At 41.3% G+C, this 19,325-nt stretch overlaps 1 protein-coding gene across 1 annotated transcript; it reads left to right on the top strand.

Annotated features, from left to right (window-relative positions):
• Nucleotides 1–448: 448 nt before the first annotated feature.
• On the top strand, nucleotides 449–15,532 carry LOC141795228 (uncharacterized). Its single transcript, XM_074676044.1, has 10 exons — nucleotides 449–2,017; nucleotides 2,211–2,477; nucleotides 7,209–7,472; nucleotides 7,579–7,833; nucleotides 7,933–8,178; nucleotides 8,309–8,566; nucleotides 8,641–8,952; nucleotides 14,631–14,900; nucleotides 15,183–15,266; nucleotides 15,430–15,532. Exons 1-10 carry the CDS (start codon nucleotides 489–491, stop codon nucleotides 15,494–15,496), a joined length of 3,552 nt encoding a protein of 1,183 aa, XP_074532145.1. The 5' UTR covers nucleotides 449–488; the 3' UTR covers nucleotides 15,497–15,532.
• Nucleotides 15,533–19,325: the final 3,793 nt, after the last annotated feature.

Below are 19,325 nucleotides of genomic sequence, written 5' to 3'. Positions count from 1 at the left end.
GTTTCATGGGGAAGAGGTCAGTACGATACAGGCAGAAAGAAATGAGTTTGAAAAAGCAAGAAAAATACTGGACTTAGTCACAAAAAAAGGGGAAGAAGCCTGCTACAAGTTCCTCAGGGTTATTGACAGGACATGGAAGAGGACTTCAGGAAGGGGATCTGCTCATTCTGAGACAAGGACTGAAGCTTCCTCTGAGACTGAAAAGTTTAACCTGTCCTACTGGATCAGCTGCTATCCTTTCAGAGAAGATGCTGGAAACTATGAAGGCCTCTCAGCAGGTAATTTGAAGCAGCATTTGGTTGATATTGATCAGTGTATTTACTTTATGTGATGCACCCTCATGTGTCTGTGTACAAATCAAGTGTAGGCTCACTTCATTTGTCGTTGATTCTCTCACTGCTTAAATATTTCTTTCAGGTCTGAGATCATGCCATAAGTACCAGGAAAAGCTGAAAACACGAGCACGAAAAAAGTCTTCTGAATTTTGGATGAGGAACAAAAAACTGCTTGATGAAAGCTACAGCCCTGATCTGTGCTACAGTCCACTGGTATTAGTCACACAAGGACGTGAATCTGCATCGAAAATAAAGAAACTTAAGAGCAAAAAAAGCAAGATGAGTCGCCCTAAAAAGCTCAAGACGTACATCCCTGTGGACAAACCCAACATATCTCCCCATGAGCTGCTGAAAACAAACCAAAACATACTCCTGGTTGGTAAACCTGGAATTGGAAAGACAGCACTATGTCATGAAATGTTCAAACTCTGGGCAGAAAAAGAGAACAAGGAGCTGGATTACATGTTTTACTTTGACATGAGACAAACATCTGACTTCACAGAGAGGATGAGCCTGGAGGAACTCCTTTTCCGTGTGTGCACTGAGCCCGATGAGGGTAAAGGGGAGGTCGTAGCGGACATAAAGAAGTTCTCTGATAACGTCACAGTGGTTTTTGATGGAATCACAGATCTCTCCTCTTCACTGGTGAAAAGCGTGGTGGAGAGGGACCTGCTCCCCAACGCCAAAGTCATCGTAACCTGCAGACCAGACGATGAAGACGACTTCTTTTCTGGAGACTTCCTCAGAGTGGAGGTGAAAGGCTTCAGTGAGCAGACCATCAGGAACTACTTCTCAGTAATTCTTGGCGAGGACCACAAGAAGGTTTTGTGTCACTTGGAGTTGTTCACTCTTTGCCACGTCCCGGTGTATGCTCTGATGGTGGCTGCCTGTTTTCTATCCAAGACACCAGAGGACTCGCCACAGCCGTGCAGCATGACAGAAATATACATCAATATCGTCCGCTTTTGCCTTCAGAGGAGCGGCAACAAAACCACCAGGTTCCTCAATTCCTTCATCCAGGAGAAGAAAGACAAAATCCTTTCTTTGGCTGAGCTTGCTTTTCATGCAACCAAGAGAAAAAGTGTGAACTTAACAGATCTTCCCTGTGAAGACAGCTGTGTGCTCTGCTTCCTGAAACCACTTGTTGTCAAAGTGGCTCCCACTGAAACAAGAACAACATATGCGTTTCTCCACTACACAGTGCAGGAGTTTTTTGCAGCTCTGTGGCTCCTGAAGAATCCAGATCAGATCAATGGTGTTTTTCAGCAATGCCTCACAGAGGAGGGGAAACACATGAAACACCTGATCCCTTTCATGTGTCGACTGTTGACTGAGAAGAGCCCCAGTTTGTTGGAGCACCTGGTTCCAGCTCAGGAGTTGAAAAGTACATCTAGCTGGATCTTCCAGGAGATGATAAGCACATTTTGTCCTGATGTGGACCTGCTGTTCTTTTGCCAGTGCTTGTATGAGTCACAGTGTCCTGCTGCATGTGTGGACTTCCTGGAAACACTTGACTACCATCTTGATCTCAGTGCTGAGAGTCTTGATTCCTATCTTTGCTGTGCTGTGGCCAATGTGGTCACAATGTCGAAGGAGAGGAAGGTTGGGCTGAACCTGGAGGACGTGTCTGTGTCAGAACAAGGAATCACAAGACTGATTGGATGTCTTGATAATGTCTTATGGTACGTCTTAAAGGTGTCACAGTGCTGCTCAAATTACAACGTACAGGGATAAAATGAGCCCATGATCATAACCAGGATCAGTTTTTGTTAGAACTGGATAAAAAGTATTATCCTCTGCAGTTAAACAGCCTTGTTTCTCTTCTCTGCTCCTTTATGATATGGGAATGGGCTCTGTTTCTCCTTTGAATTACAGGTGTGACCCTCTGCCACAACAGATGTGGAGGATTGTCTTTCTCAGTGAAGGACAGTTCAATGATGCCAGCCTGCTCAGCTGTGATGGGAACCAGTTGAACCTCCCTCTTCAGGGTAGAAGAGAGCTGTTTGAAAGGGCAGCAAACATCTTACAGAAGAATCCAACGAAGGTGAACGTTTGCCTTCACTGGGACAGCAGAGCAACTACTGTCTGCCCGAGTCTGAGCGAGTCCCTCCTCAAAGCTCTGCCCTGCATCAGGTCACTCAGGTGAGCAGCTTCTGGTTGATCTAACATGCAAACTACAGAGAGGGGAGAGGTCTTAATAAGCCCCCTCTACCCCAAACAAAGGTGTCTGTCAATAAATGACCCAACTCACTGAGCAGAGAGAAAACACAGCCTCTTTCCAAATGATTACCTGGAAATCTTTTCTCTTTAGATTTGATTGATTATCTGAAGCTGAACCAAATCTATTTTTATTTCAGAAGACAATTATTCAAGGAGGCATGTGTAATCTGAATAGTTGAACAGCTCATGTAGTGCATTCATTGATATATTTTTTTTACTCTTTCAGCTTCAGGATAAACGATACAGGTCCAGAACTGCAGGACAAGAAGGAAAGGGTCAGGAAACTGAAGGAGACAAGAAAGAAGCTGTTCCTGGATTTATGTCTGAAAGCAGTACTCCACAAAGAACAGAGCATTCAAGATGTACTGCAAAGGTTAAGGTCATTGTTTTCAGATTACAAAGAGCAGGAGTTCATCCTCGATTTATATCAACACATGGAGAGTGAAGGCTGTCTAAGTGTTATTCCAAGACTCAGACTCAAAACTCTTTTCAAGTCAACTCCTGCAGTCTGGTTCATCAACGTCTCAGAGAGAAAGACCTCCATCCTCCTGGAAGTGCTGAAACTCCAACCAGAGAAGAAACATGTGGAGCTGTTGGGCTGTTCATATGAAGAGAGTGAAGTGAGGACTTTCCTGCAGTGTCTGCCTTATATCTCACAGCTCAGGTAAATGAACAGTTCTTCACACATCAGTGCTCACCTGTTGAGGTGTGCTCAAAGTCAAATGTCAGTTTTTCAAATTTCATTTAAAAAACATCTCTTTAATGTTCCAAAGTCACCGACAGGTTAAATCAGCTAGAAAGTACTGATTGATTGATCAGTTACTGTGTGAAGTTTTCTTTGGCTCCTCCTGCTGCTTCATGAGCTGTATCCCAGTTTATCAAACTATCTGTGGATGCAGAGGAGAGGACAGAGCTCTGAGGATGGACTTTAGTCAGAAAACCTGTTCTGAAGATCTTCATTTGGTGTCAGGGATCAGTCCTCTACATTTGATGGACTTGGTTCAGAGTCATTTGAGTTTGAGATGGAGGAGAGAAACTGTTCTCTGCTCACAAACAGCTATTTGTTAGCTTTTAGTGCAAACACTCCATCAGTAAAACATGTCTCCTTTCCTGCTGTTAACATCACATCCTGACAAACTTTTCATCTTCTGTTTCAGTTTCTCTGACTGGTCTGAAAATGACGTCAAGTTTTGTGGGAGACTGTTCTGTGCAGCAGCAGAAAGAGATCAGCAGACAGGAGAGAACACACTGGAGCTGTTAGCATCACTGTGCACACATCAAGAGTTCCCTTTACCAAAAACTGTTGATAATGTAGGATATGAGGTCTACCACTGTGGTCTTCTTCTGGATCTGTTCTCCTACATTAAGGTCTTTGAGACTGAAACAGGCCTTAGTGTTCTTCCATCTCTACAGTCAGTTTTAAAGTCAACTCCTGCAGTCTGGATCATCAGCGTCTCAGAGAGAAAGACCTCCATCCTCCTGGAAGTGCTGAAACTCCAACCAGAAAAGAAACATGTGGAGCTGTGGGGCTGTTCATATGAAGAGAGTGAAGTGAGGACTTTCCTGCAGTGTCTGCCTTATATCTCACAGCTCAGGTAAATGAACAGTTCTTCACACATCAGTGCTCACCTGTTGAGGTGTGCTCCTCCATCTCAGAGTCTTACTGTGACATTCAGGTTGAAGATCAAGAAGATTTATAATCCAGAGGGCTGGATGAAATATTGTTCATCTCAGTTAATGTTGATCATGACATTGTGTAAAAGTCTAAGTTACATGCGAGTTTTTCTCATTTCATTTTAAGAACATGTCTTAATGTTCAGAGATCAGTGACAGGTTAAAGCAGCTAAAAAGTACTGATCCTGTTCTCTGGTCTTTGAGTTCAATGAGGATTTTATTCAGAGACAGAACGACTCTTAGACAATAAATGAACTAAGGCTGAATGTGGGTCTGAAAAGATCATTTCTTAAAGAGGACAGACAAGATAATTAGTGTTTGTTTAAAAAATTACACTCACTGAAAGAATCAACATTTGTTGATCATCAAACCACAGTTTTTCTCCAGGAGGGAGGGACTGGTTTGATGCAGCTTGGTCATAAAAACAAACCAGCACAGTGACACCAAATCAGTAAGACAGAAGAGTTTAAACACTGATTAAGATCAACATCTACTACTGATTAATACATGAGATGATTCTAATGTCCTCAGCGTGTAATGAGTGACCTGCTCTAACACTGGACTTTAACATTATTAGAATCATGAGGTTTCACTGGCAGAGGTCAAACATGAAGTCTGGTATCTGTAGGCTCAGATCTAATTGATTGATCAGTTACTGTGTGAAGTTTTCTTTGGCTCCTCCTGCTGCTTCATGAGCTGTATCTCAGTTTATCAAACTATCTGTTGATGCAGAGCAGAGGACAGAGCTCTAAGGATGGACTCAAGTCTGAAGACCTGTTCTGAAGATCTTCATTTGGTGTCAGGGATCAATCCTCTACATTTAATGGACTTGGTTCAGAGTCATTTGAGTTTGAGATTGAGGAGAGAAACTGATCTCTGCTCACAAACAGCTATTTATTAGCTTTTAGTGGAAAGACTCCATCAGTAAAACATGTCTCCTTTCCTGCTGTTAAAATCACATCCTGAAAAACTTTTCATCTTCTGTTTCAGTTTCTCTGACTGGTCTGAAAATGGAGTCAAGTTTTGTGGGAGACTGTTCTGTGCAGCAGCAGAAAGAGATCAGCAGACAGGAGGGAACACACTGGAGCTGTTAGCATCACTGTACACACATCAAGAGTTCCCTTTACCAAACACTCAAGGAGTCTACCAGTGTGGTTTCCTTCTGGATCTGTTCTCCTACCTTAAGGTCTATGAGACTGAAATAGGCCTTAGTTTTCTTCCATCTCTACAGTCAGTTTTAAAGTCAACTCCTGCAGTCTGGATCATCAACCTCTCAAAGAGAAAGACCTCCATCCTCCTGGAAGTGCTGAAACTCCAACCAGAGAAGAAACATGTGGAGCTGTGGGGCTGTTCATATGAAGAGAGTGAAGTGAGGACTTTCCTGCAGTGTCTGCCTTATATCTCACAGCTCAGGTAAATGAACAGTTCTTCACACATCAGTGCTCACCTGTTGAGGTGTGCTCCTCCATCTCAGTCAGCTCACTGTGACATTCAAGGTGAAGGTTAAGGAGAGTTATAATCCAAAGGGCTGAATAAAAGTTTGTTAATCTCAGTTAATGTTGATCAGGACACTGTGTGAAAGTCAAAGTCACATGTTAGTTTTTCTCATTTCATTTTAAAAACATCTCTTTAATGTTCAGAGATCAGTGACAGGTTAAAGCAGCTAAAAAGTACTGATCCTGTTCTCTGTTCTTTGAGTTCAATGAGGATTATTTTCAGAGACAGAACGACTCTGAGCCAATAAATGAACTGAGGCTGAATGTGGGTCTGAAAAGATCATTTCTTAAAGAGTACAGACAAGATAATTAGTGTTTGTTTATAAAATTACACTCACTGAAAGAATCAACATTTGTTGATCATCAAACCACAGTTTTTCTCCAGGAGGGAGGGACTGGTTTGATGCAGCTTGGTCATAAAAACAAACCAGCACAGTGACACCAAATCAGTTAGACAAAAGAGTTTAAACACTGATTAAGATCAACATCTACTACTGATTAATACATAAGATGATTCTAATGTCCTCAGAGTGTAATGAGTGACCTGCTCTAACACTTGACGTTAACATTATTATAATCACGAGGTTTCACTGACAGAGGTCAAACATGAAGTCTGGTATCTGTAGGCTCAGATCTAATTGATTGATCAGTTACTGTGTGAAGTTTTCTTTGGCTCCTCCTGCTGCTTCATGAGCTGTATCTCAGTTTATCAAACTGTCATTTGAGTTTGAGATTGAGGAGAGAAACTGATCTCTGCTCACAAACAGCTATTTGTTAGCTTTCAGTGGAAAGACTCCATCAGTAAAACATGTCTCCTTTCCTGCTGTTAACATCACATCCTGACAAACTTTTCATCTTCTGTTTCAGTTTCTCTGACTGGACTGAAAATGGAGTCAAGTTTTGTGGGAGACTGTTCTGTGCAGCAGCAGAGAGAGATCAGCAGACAGGAGGGAACACACTGGAGCTGTTAGCATCACTGTGCACACATCAAGAGTTCCCTTTACCAAACACTCAAGGAGTCCACCAGTGTGGTTTTCTTCTGGATCTGTTCTCCTACCTTAAGGTCTATGAGACTGAAACAGGCCTTAGTGTTCTTCCATCTCTACAGTCAGTTTTAAAGTCAACTCCTGCAGTCTGGATCATCAACCTCTCAGAGAGAAAGACCTCCATCCTCCTGGAAGTGCTGAAACTCCAACCAGAGAAGAAACCTGTGAAGCTGCTGGGCTGTTCATATGAAGAGAGTGAAGTGAGGACTTTCCTGCAGTGTCTGCCTTATATCTCACAGCTCAGGTAAATCAGATAAATTCTTCTTGTTTGCTGAAATGTGAGGATGGTTTCAGAATAAAATAAACAACTTATTAGGAAAGAGAGCAACTTTTGATGAATGATAATCTCATTCAGTAGCTTTTTGTGTCAATGTTTTTGTATTTTGTATTTTTTGTATTACCTGAGCTGTGTTTACATTTCTTTTTTTCTGTTTTAGCTGTGGTCCAGAGTTTTTCCAGTGTGCGTGTTCATCCCTGTCAGTGAGATCCAGAGAGGAGGCTGAGCAGTTTGTTTCTCTGCTGCAGCTGCTCGGGTTCATCCTGACATTAACAGGAGAGTTACCCAGCAAAACGTGCAAGTCTGTTGGACGAGTTCTCGGTCTTTGTGGTTCTGAAGTGGATCTGATCCTCACACCCACCAAGATTTCTGTTCGAGGAGCTTCACTCCTATTCAGACACACAGCAAGTCTACGCAGTCTGAGGTCGGTATCATACAATTCCTGTTTCTGTTTTTTTTCAAACACGTCTTCTCCAGCTTAATGTCTGTATTGTTCATGTCTCAATGCTTCCTGTGTGTGTGTGTCTCAGGCTTTCCAGTGACATGGCCTTGGTTCTGTGTGGATGGGTAAAAAGAGGGAGAGTGAACCTTCTGTCTGTCACAGAGGAGCTCTCTCTTTCCTCTCAGAAACACCCACCTTCAGAGAGAGTCGTGCTGAGGGTTGTCAGCAGTTTGGCATCCCTGCTGCGATCCTGGACAGTCAGACAGTTAGACCTGACCGAGTCCAGGACCCCTGCTCAGAGTCTGATCCCCCTCCTGCTTCACGATGGCCCTCTCACTATCAAGTAAAAGTTTTCCGAGCCTTCTAACCAATTTCTGGTGTTTAAGAAATGTTACGTTGTCAGTACCATGATACTTTGACTAAAACACATTTTCTTCAACAGACTGAGTGGGGAGGTTTCAGAGTCACTACTTGCCATCCTTTGTGAAATTCAAGACACATACTTGACCAGGTCCTGTTTGAGTAAGGTTGGTGGAGACCTGACCCCCGTCTGTCTGAACTGGGAGCTTCTTCATCATCTTTGGGAGTCTTCACATCAGACTGTTACTGTGGACCTGAGGAAAAACAGCTTCCTACAGGAGAGCTTCACACGTCTGCTCCCCTTTCTGGACAGGGTTCTGTTTAAAAGGTTTGTTTGTGTTTTTGTGACCCATGAAGATGACATGGTCTGGATATGTGTACATGGTTTTATCAGCCTGAACTTCTGCAGTCTCTGTGAAATCCAGAGACTTGTGTAAATACTCTTATTTGACTTTCAGGCTGTCCCCCAGCTTTGTGCTGACTGCCATCAGAGAGGTCTATGCGGCTCGTGCCAGTTCCTTTATTCCCAGTTTACTGAGGTCGTTTGATCATAAGATCAGCCTGACCTGCAGAGAGATGGACTCAGAGGACTGTGCTGCTCTGCTCTACACCCTCAGACACAGTGCTGGGGCAAAGCTGAACCTCATGTGGACCTCCATACCAACAGAGGAAATCAGCTCCATCCTCTTCACGCTGGACAAAGTTTCTCAGCTCAGGTCAGACATTAGTGCTGGTTTCCCACAGACAGGGCTCTATCAGCAGTGTGTTTTTAAAGCACTTTCTCTTCCAGTGTTGACAGGGATCTGCTGCTGAGGATCGTCCACTGCTGTGCTGCCTCTGCTGCCCCGCAGGAGAGGCAGGAGAGAGCAGCCAGTCTGCTCAGGAGTCTGCAGCACAGGTTGGATCTGTCCTGCTCCTCTCATGTGGAGCTGTCAGCAGGGGGTCAGACTCAGACCCTCTGTCTCAGTGTCTCTGACTGTAGGGCCATCTTCACCGTCCTGAGATACAGCAGCCAGGACACAGTGCTCCGACTGCAGGACTGTGAGGTGGGGGACAGTGGACTGGACCTGCTGTATCCTGTCCTAGACAGAGTCCAGCTCAGGTAGGAGGACTACAAAACGACCAAGATCCTGGCTCTAGTTTTATTCATGATTTTATTTCATTTTTTTAATTCTTTATTTAGAGGATGGTTGTGAGCATAAACTATTAGCCATGCAGTTACAGAGGGTATGAAGGGTCCACAGTGAAAGTCCGCTGCAAACATGGAAATATCTTCAAACCCTTTTCCTCTTTAACATCCTTAATATTTATTTTTTTAGCAATAAACTCCTTATTACTCTGTAGCTATATACAGTCTGTAAAAGGGATGTGCAGTTACCCTGATCTTCTTTCATACGTAGGGTAATTCATGAACATGAATCAAAGCAGAGGGCTAAAGAGAACAAAAACAAAATACAGGAAAAAAAAGACAAACACCCATCAAAAACAACAACAAAAACAACCCCAACATCTTATGAATGATTAACATATAAGACATCAGTAAACATATATGTTTGCATGAGAATAACATCAACTGTTAATTTACCAATTCACAGAAGTTTGGTCATGACTGACGTACAGTACAGGCCAAAAGTTTGGACACACCTTCTCATTCAATGTGTTTTCTTTATTCTCATGACTATTTATATTGTAGATTCTCACTGAAGGCATCAAACTATGCATGAACACATGTGGAGTTATGTACTTAACAAAAAAAGGTGAAATAACTAGTGCTGTTAGGCGATTAAAAAAATTAATCTAATTAATTAATTATAGGATTTGTAATTAATTAATCTAATTAATCACATTTTAATCTCATATCTGCTTAAGGTCCCAAAATAAAGAATTTGAATTCCAGGACATTATAATTACATTAAAAGACATTAAAAAACATTTAAAAATGAGGGGGGAATATATACAACACATTTTAGGTACCCTGAGGCATAAGGAACAAATGAAAAAAGTTTTATGGTTCTATCTTTACAAAATCTACACAGTCCTGCACCTAAGATAAGCTGATTTTTAGGATGGTTTTTGCTTCTGTCACATTTTTACTCGATGTGGACTCAATTTTCACTGCAATATGAACTTCTATACTTCTATGAGGTCAGGAAAACCAGGGCTAAAGGCTAAAAACTGTGAGGAACTATGTACAAATCACTTAATTCAAGTCTTGGATCAAAGAAAAAATAAGTATTTTCAGTTGCTCTGAACACACAAACTGTTGCTTATTGGTGCAGAGCAGCCCCAAGCTGAAACATGACACCAGGAAGATAAAAGGCAATTTTCAAAGAATTCTTTAGATTTAAATACAGAACAAATATCGATTATTCAGGGCTTGTTTGATGCAGTAAAGAGTGTAGAATTATCTGTTTTTTACAGAATTGAGCTAGAGCAATGGTTGATTTTCTGCAGATTTTCAAAAAGGACGTGTGAATAAACGAGATGTGGACGGCAGTCCCCCAAAAATCACTCTTGCTTCCCCCTGGTTTAAAGCATGTTGCTGACATCAAGTGTGATATATTCAGGGACTGTCGGAAATTTGAAAATCTGACAAGACCACCACTTTTTCAAAGTAGGACAAACGGTTTGTAAATGCCAGACATTCGAAAATAAGTGCGTCCTTGAACGCCCCGCGGGTTTGGGGTCCAGATTAATCTGCATTAATTTTTATAACGCGTTAATTTGCGGTGTAATTAATTAATCTAATTAACACGTTAAAATGGCAGCCCTAGAAATAACTGAAAACGTGTTTTATATTGTAGTTTCTTCAAAATAGCCACCCTTTGCTCTGATTACTGCTTTGCACACTCTTGGCATTCTCTGGATGAGCTTCAAGAGGTAGTCACCTGAAATAGTTTTCCAACAGTTTTAAAGGAGTCCCCAGAGGTGTTTGGCACTTCTTGGCCTTTTTGCCTTCACTCTGCCGTCCAGCTCATCCCAAACCATCTCGATTGGGTTCAGGTCTGATGACTGTGGAGGCCAGGTCATCTGCCGCAGCACTCCATCACTCTCCTTCTGAGTCAAATAGCCCTTACACAGCCTGGAGGTGTGTTTGGGGTCATTGTCCTGTTGAAAAATAAATGATCGTCCAACTAAACGCCAACCGGATGGGATGGCATGTCCCTGCAGGAGGCTGTGGTAGCCATGCTGGTTCAGAGTGCCTTCAATTTTGAATAAATCCCCAACAGTGTCACCAGCTAAACACCCCCACACCATCACACCTCCTCCTCCTCCATGCTTCACAGTGGAAACCAGACATGTGGAATCCATCCATTCACCTTTTCTGTGTCTCACAAAGACACGACCATTGGAACCAAAGATCTCAAATTTGGACTCATCAGACCAAAGCACAGATTTCCACTGGTCTAATGTCCATTCCTTGTGTTTCCTGGCTCAAACAAATCTCTTCCCCTTGTTGCCTCTCCTTAGCAGTGGTTTCCTAGCAGCTATTTGACCATGAAGGCCTGATTCATGCAGCCTCCTCTTAACGGTTGTTTTAGAGATGGGTCTGCTGCTGGAACTCTTTTTGCCATTCATCTGGTCTCTGGTCTGAGCTGCTGTTAACTTGTGATTTCTGAGGCTGGTGACTCGGATGAACTTATCCTCAGAAGCAGAGGTGACTCTTGGTCTTCTTTTCCTGGGTCAGTCCTCATGTGTGCCAGTTTCATTGTGGCACTTAGTTGTTTTTTCGACTCCACTTGAGGACACATTTAAGGTTTTTGCAATTTTCCGGACTGACTGACCTTCATTTCTTAAAGTAATGATGGCCACTCATTTTTTTAGTTAGCTGATTGGTTCTTGGTATAATATGAATTTTAACAGTTGTCCAATAGGACTGTTGTCAGCTGTGTATTAACCTGACTTCTGCACAACACAACTGATGGTCTGAACCGCATTAGCCACGTTTACATGGACCCAAATATTCCGCTTGCATTCGGATTATTTTCTCAAACGGAAAGAATTTAACCTTTGTATACACCTCATTCTGAAAGAAAAGTGCCAATCCAAATGAACATGTAATCGGTTTCACAGGGGTGGAATATTCCTTTCCCCAAACTGATTGAGGTATCATGTATCCACTCAAACAGAAAGTTGTCAGGGTGCGTTCTTTCAGTGCATGCTCAGATATGACGTAAGACGTTCCACAACTTTAAAAATGGCGGCGAGCTGTCAGCACTGGACTGCTGCTGAAAGTTTGTTTTTGATCCAAACTTTGAAAGAAATTAACATACTTTCAAGACTGGATGGACGACAAACTCGCAATATGGAGTATTGCAACACCGTGATAAACAAACTGTCGTCCTCCAGCTTTGATAAATCACGTGGTGTTAAGGTTGACTATTCTGTTTGATTACAGCGGCGCATGTAGACCAGAGATTGGAATATTCCTTTCCATGTATACTATTGTTTTCGGAAAAGTCATTCGGAAAGATTCCATTCAGGAAGACGGAAAACTCCTCATGTAACCGTGGCTATTAATAAAGCCAGAAATTCTACTAATTAACCCTGAAAAGGCACACCTGTGAAGTGAAAACCATTTCAGGTGAACACCTCTTGAAGCTCATCCAGAGAATGCCAAAAATGTGCAGAGCAGTAATCAGAGCAAAGGGTTGCTGTTTTGAAGAAACTACAATATAAAACATGTTTCCAGTTATTTCACCTTTTTTGTTAAGTACATGGGCTGCACGGTGGCGCAACTGGTAGCGCTCAATTCCCAGCTTTGTTTTAATTTCTTTGTCGAAGAGTGCAAATTTATAAAAAGATACATTTCAATCTTCTTAATATTGCAATACACATCAATGTTCCAACATAGTGAAGAAGATATAAAAAAGAAATATTGGTATTCCCAATCCTCACTGTTTTTTCTTATTTATTAATTTTCCCCCCAGATTTTTAATTAAGGGAGCTTTAGGAGAGGCTGATAAAACCTTAAAATGACACCTAAACTGACACCAGATTCGAAGAGTAGATCTTACAACTAGATTTTCTGTAAAGCCAGAGGGGTTGAGTGGCAATGAAGATGTGAGAAGAGCATCCAGAAAAGACAGACTACAAGGTTGTCTTTCAAGTCTGCACCATGAGACATCGGGAGATTTAACCCAGTGTATAATCTTTTGAATATGTGCTGCCCAGTAACATAACTGAAAATTAGGCATAGCAAGACCTCCATTAAATTTACATCTTTGTAGAAGAGATTTTTTAATTCTAGGAGCTTTTTTTCCCCAAAGGAAAGTTGAAATAATATTTTCAATAGTTTTAAAGATTTTTTTGGTATATAGAGTGGGATACATTGAAACAGAAAGAGCAGCTTTGGTAAGATGTTCATTTTTACTGTATCAATCCGTCCAATGAGAGAGAGTGGTAAACTATTCCATTTCTCCAGATCAGTTTTTAGCTGAGTTATTAGGGGTAAGAAATTGGCAGAAAATAAAGAGGACATACTACGTGTAATATTTATCCTCAAGTACTTGAAACCAGTGGAGTTTATTTTAAAGGGAATATCTGTCTGTTGTAGTTGTAGTGCCAGGTCATTTATTGGCTAACAAATGCTTTTAAGCAGATTCACTTTATAACCCGAAAATGATCCAAACCTCTGCAAGGTCCTCTGGATAAAAGGGATGTTTCTGACAGTGTCTAATACATACAATAAAAGATCATCAGCAAATAATGAAAGTTTAAATTCCTTATCTACTCGAGTAAGTCCTTGATAAAAGGGAGATGATCTAAGTGCAACTGAAAGAGGTTCTATCACCAAGGCAAACAGCAAGGGCGACAGAGGACAACCCGGTCTAGTTCCTCAATTCCCAGCTTTGCCAGTGGGCCTTTCTGTGTGGAGTTTGCATGTTCCCCCCGTGCATGTATGGGTTCTCTCTGGGTCCTCCCACAGTCCAAAAACATGCTCACCAGGTTAATTGATCACTCTAAATTGTCCCTAGGTGTGAGTGTGTCTGCGTGAATGGTTGTCTGTCTCTGTGTCAGCCCTGTGATTGGCTGGTGACCAGTCCAGGTTGTGCCCCGCCTCTCGCCCAATAACAGCTGGGATAGGCCCCAACCACCCGCTACCCTGAACAGGATAAGCAGTTCAGAAAATGGATGGATGTTGAGTACATAACTCCACATGTGTTCATTCATAGTTTTGATGCCTTCAGTGAGAATCTACGATGTAAATAGTCATGGAAATAAAGAAAACGCATTGAATGAGAAGGTGTGTCCAAACTTTTGGCCTGTACTGTACGTATGAGACCCATCCTGATCATAATTGCTAAATTTCATCCATTTGGAAACGAAGTGAAAATGAAATATTTTCCAACACGTATATTCCATTTACGATATCCCCCTCACTCTATCGTGGGGGGGTCAGGACGTAGCCAGTGTCTGGTTATGGTCTTTTTAGCTGCAGTTACCAGAATGCCAAATAATTAGACATCAAAGTGTCCAGCAATACAGTCAACTCTCCCAAAAATGTAAGTATTAAACTCAAAGGGTATTTTTTTTGTAAATATTAGCTCCAGAATGTTGTGGATTCTCGAACAGACATCTTTTAATAATTGGACAGTTTAAAGTATATGCCAGTGGTTAACATCTTTGCTCCCACATTGTTTCCAGCATTCTGGATCCTCTCCTGTGAGATAAGATTTCCAACCAAGTTCCCTCCATGTATGAGAGTTAGTAGATTTCCTCTGAAAGTCAGTGTTCATGATTCTAAATCTTAACGTGCTGCTCTGTTCTCCTTTTTAGGGCTGGTGGAGCCGTCCTCCTCCAGATGGTGTCCCTGGTAGGTTTTATCTCTGAGTGGGACTCAGCGAGTCGAGCAAGGTCCCTGTGCAGAGCCCTGGGTGGAGAGCTGGTTCTCAGTCACACCAAACTGGATCAGACGGCCTGTGAAGCCTTGGCCTTGGTGCTGGACTACGCTGAGGAGCTGACTGAGCTGGACCTGAGTTACTGCCAGCTAACCGACCAACTGCTGGTCACACTCATCGAGTATCTGCACAAAGTACAAGTCCTGGAGTGAGTTCATGAGACATGAGTGTTTATAATGCAAAGTTAGCTGGAGCATGACGAGTGTGTCATGGAGGTAATAACACAGAAGCAACAAATCACACAAACAAATATCTCTGTACCGTACTTCTGGATCTTTAATATCTACAGAGAAATGTGTGAATCTTGTTCTCTGATGTGTGTTTGTCAGATACACCTGGAGATGATCCATGAGGGTTTAGTGCTTGAACAGGATCAACAGCTTACCATGATACTAACTCTGTGTCACTTTGATTTGTGTGCACTTTGCAGCCTGAGTCACAACAGGATCACAGAAAAATCCACTTCCATGTTGCTCCGACTGGTGGACACCAACCCAGGCATTGAAACTGTGCGGTGAGCATGAATTCATGAGTTCACTATTCCTTTCTGTTGACATTTGAAGTGATTTCCCATCAGCTGACCATTCAGAACGACAGCTTGTTCAAATGGATGCTGAAACACGTTGTTCTGGCTGGATGAATGATGTTTGCTCTCTCTGCTTTGGGCTTTTTCGTAGACTCTTCGGGAACAACATTGTGGGCCGAGCACCCTTTGAGACACTGAAGCAGTTTGAAATCTGGTGAACCAGGTGTCACTGTGGTGGTAATGTGACACTCAGGGAAAAAAAAAACCTGTAATCTCAGAATAATGTTCTGTCTCAGGAAATATTTGTTTTACAGCTAGATAAACAAGTAACTTGTTAAAATTACAGGTCATATCATCTTGTGTTTTATTTTTCTCATGATGCAAGGGCAGAATTTTCTAATGATCATGTGTCAGTAACAGCCTTTGATACAAATTATTTATTTTCTGCTTGGGATTATTCTGCCAGGACCTGATTGAAATTTTCACTTGTTGATAAAAGTGATAACTGTTCTGTGATCGACATGTTATGATGCTGTCTTTGAGTTGTGTAATATTTTTTTAAATGTGTGACAAATATGTGACAAACTGGGCTGCACGGTGGCGCAACGGTTAGCTCTGCACCCTCGCAGCTCCAAAAACATGCTCACCAGGTTTATTTAACACTCTTAATTGTCTGTAGGTGTGAGTGTGTGTGTGAATGGTTGTCTGTCTCTTTGTCAGCCCTGTGATTGGCTGGTGACCAATCCAGGGTGTACCCTGCCTCTCACCCAATGACACATGGGATAGGCTTCAGTCACCCGTGACCCTGAACAGGAGAAGTGGTTCAGAAAATGAATGAGTGTAACAAACTGTGAGGGAGAATGACCGTAAATTTACCTCAAAGTTAAACTTACCAAAGAGGGATCAGGTGAAAAAAGTGACTTCTCTTTTGTTTTATCCTTTCTTATTTTGGATGTTGAAAATAAAAAAATGATATGAGAAACAAACACTTGTTCCTGCATTTTCTTGAATTGATTTCTTTGACTGTGTGTTTATGTTTACATTTAAGACAGTGATGTTTTGGAGGATTAAAGCTCACTAGTCAACGTAAAACAGGAGCGTTCACAGGTGCATTGTGTCAGAGTCACAACAAATCATATGAGGTTTGTACTTCTAATGACATAAATGTACCGGCTCAGAAGTCGTCAGAAATATTCTGCCGTCATGTTCCTCTTCACAGGAGGCAGCTCAAGGAAACAGAACCTCAACCTCGGTGTTGACACAGTTAAAGGCTCAGTTTTATTTGTATTGAATAGAAACGGGTATTTTGAAATGTAAAAGGAAAACAGAAAAGCCAAAAAAGGTACAACAATTTGTTGGACTTATTCAAAAGAGGAGAGGGGTGAAGCTCAGTTTTAGGGGTATTTGATCCAACCTCTCTCCCATTAGATAGTATGGTTAACAGTTAATTATTTAACTCCCTTATTCATGTGAACCTCAGGAATAATTACTTCACTTACTCCTGTCCAGTTCATTAATTACCAATAATCTTTGTTTTATAACAAGAAATAAATGAACAAGAAAAGGATTGCTACAAAACACAGCTTAGATATAAACCTTTAACAAATACAATCACAAATTTTTTGGTCTCAAAAAAACATGAATACATCAGTGTTTTCTTTAATCTTTTAAAATGTGTATCTAAATTTGAATTATATAAAAGATACAAATATCATTAGATGTTTTTTTTTTTTTTTTTTTTTTTTGGGGGGGGGGGGGGGGGGGGGCATATTAACGCTTAATATAACAACACTCAGTAAAAAAAAGTGGATGAGATTTTTATCCTGGGGTCATCCTCCCAGCTTGGTGGCTGTCATAGCCTCCAGTGTCCCAATCACTAATGGCATCACTGTTGCCTTCACACTCCACATCATCTGTAGCTCTTCCTTTAGCCCTTGGTATTTCTTCAGCTTCCCGTGTTCCTTCCTCCTGATGTTGCTATCTTTCAGTATTGCTGCATCTGATGTTTGTCAACCACCACTATGTCAGGCTGAGAGGCTTTCACCATCTCGTCAGTCTGGATCTGAAAGACCCACAGGACCTTGGCATGCTTATTCTCTGCCTGTGTCAGTTACAACCTTTACCACAGATGATTTATTTTCTGTTTGGGATTATTCTGTCAGGACATGATTCAAATTTTCAATTGTTGATAAAAGTGATAAATGTTTTGTGATTGACATGTTATGATGCTGTCTTTGAGTGGTGTAATATCTTCTTTTATTTTTAATGATTATGTATCAAACCATGAGAAATAATAACCGTAAATTTACCTCAAAGTTAAACTCACAAGAGAGGGATCAGGCGAAAAAAGTGACTTCTCTTTCATTTTATCATTTCTAACTTTTAATGTTGAAAAGAAATAATGAAAAGAGAAACAAACACTTGTATCTCCACTTGATTAAATTTTCTGTCTGTCTACATGTTTACATTTAATACAGTGATGTTTGGAGGATTTAAAAAAAATCCTAATGTAATTTTAAAACAGGAGAGTTCACAGATGTAATTTTGTGTCATAAAAGAATCATGAAGTATACTTCTACTGACATAAATGTATTGTATCGAAAGTCATCAGAAATATTTTGCTGTCATGTTCCTCTTCACAAGAGGTAGCTCACACAGACACCTGAAGGCAACAGAAACTGAACCTCTGCTGACACGGTTAAAGGCTCACTTAAATTTGGATTGAACAGAAATGTGTAATTGAAAATGTAAAAATGAGAAGTGATCACACAAGTGCAGGTAGATATGGACAGAAGGAATGAAAAGGAAGAAATATCAGCAATAATGACTTGACTTAGCTTGACAAGCTGCCAGATCTTAGACTCTACTCGAGAGTTAGTCTAGCTCCAGCCTTTGCTTCAAATATTCATTTGTGCCTTTTTGACGCCCGAGCTCAATCCTGTTCTCCTCTGTTTTAGAACCTGCTCTGGAATCCCAGCCTGCCATACCCTTCTCTACATCCCTGGATTCTTCAGCATTACCGGATTTACCCATTTATTTTAGCTTACTCCAATTAGCATTTGTTAGCATGATGATATCAAACAGACACTTCCTCGTTTCTTCTTTTTCTTCTTCTTCTTCTTTTTTTTTTTTTTTTTTTTTTTTACAATCTGAAGAGAACAAACTGGTCCCTGTACTTGATTATTACCCTCTGTCTTTGCAGAGTCATGCTTTAAAATCTCCAAGTATACAGATGCATTGCAAAATATTAGAATACTGTGAAGAATTTGATTATAGAGCACAAAAAAGTTTATTCTTTATACTGTTATACATCTGGTGAAAGACATCAAGCCTTTTTTCATTTGAATGTTGGTTCATAGCTCCAAAGATCTTTCAAAAAAGAGCATCTCTAAACACACAACACGTCCAAGCTTGAAGCAGATGGGCTACAGCAGCAGAAGACCACACCAGGTGACCCTCCTGTCAGCTAAGAACAGGAAACTGAGGCTACAATTCACACAGCAACACCAAAACTGGACAATAGAAGATTGGAAAAACGTTGCCTGGTCTAATGAGTCTGGATTTCTGCTCCACATTCAGATGGTAGGGTCAGAATTTGGCGCCAACAACATGAAAGCATGGATCCATCCTGCCTTGTATCAACGGTTCAGGCTGCTGCTGCTGGTATAATGGTGTGGGGGATATTTTCTTGGCTCACTTTGGGCCCCTTAGTACCAACTGAGCATGGTTTAAAGTCCACAGCCTACCTGAGTATTGTTGCTGACCATGTCCATCCCTTTATGAGCACAGTGTACCCATCAAATCTGCAGCAACTGTGTGAGGTTATCATGTCAATATGGACCAAACTCTCTGAGGAATGTTTCCAGTACCTTGATGAATCTATGCCACGAAGGATTAAGGCAGTTCTGAAGGCAAAAGGGGGTTCAACCCAGTACTAAGGGTATAGCTAATAAGGTGGCCGATGTGATCTTTAAATGAATTTTGATGACAGATATTTGAAAACTGAGATATCTATAATTTGATTTCGACTAGTCAAAATTGAATTAC

This window comes from Halichoeres trimaculatus, unplaced genomic scaffold, assembly GCF_033239565.1.
Source record: "Halichoeres trimaculatus isolate MK-OKI-2021-1 unplaced genomic scaffold, fHalTri1.1 fHalTri1_scaffold_8, whole genome shotgun sequence".
Taxonomy (NCBI): domain Eukaryota; kingdom Metazoa; phylum Chordata; class Actinopteri; order Labriformes; family Labridae; genus Halichoeres; species Halichoeres trimaculatus.
This window is presented reverse-complemented; position numbering and strand designations above follow the sequence as displayed.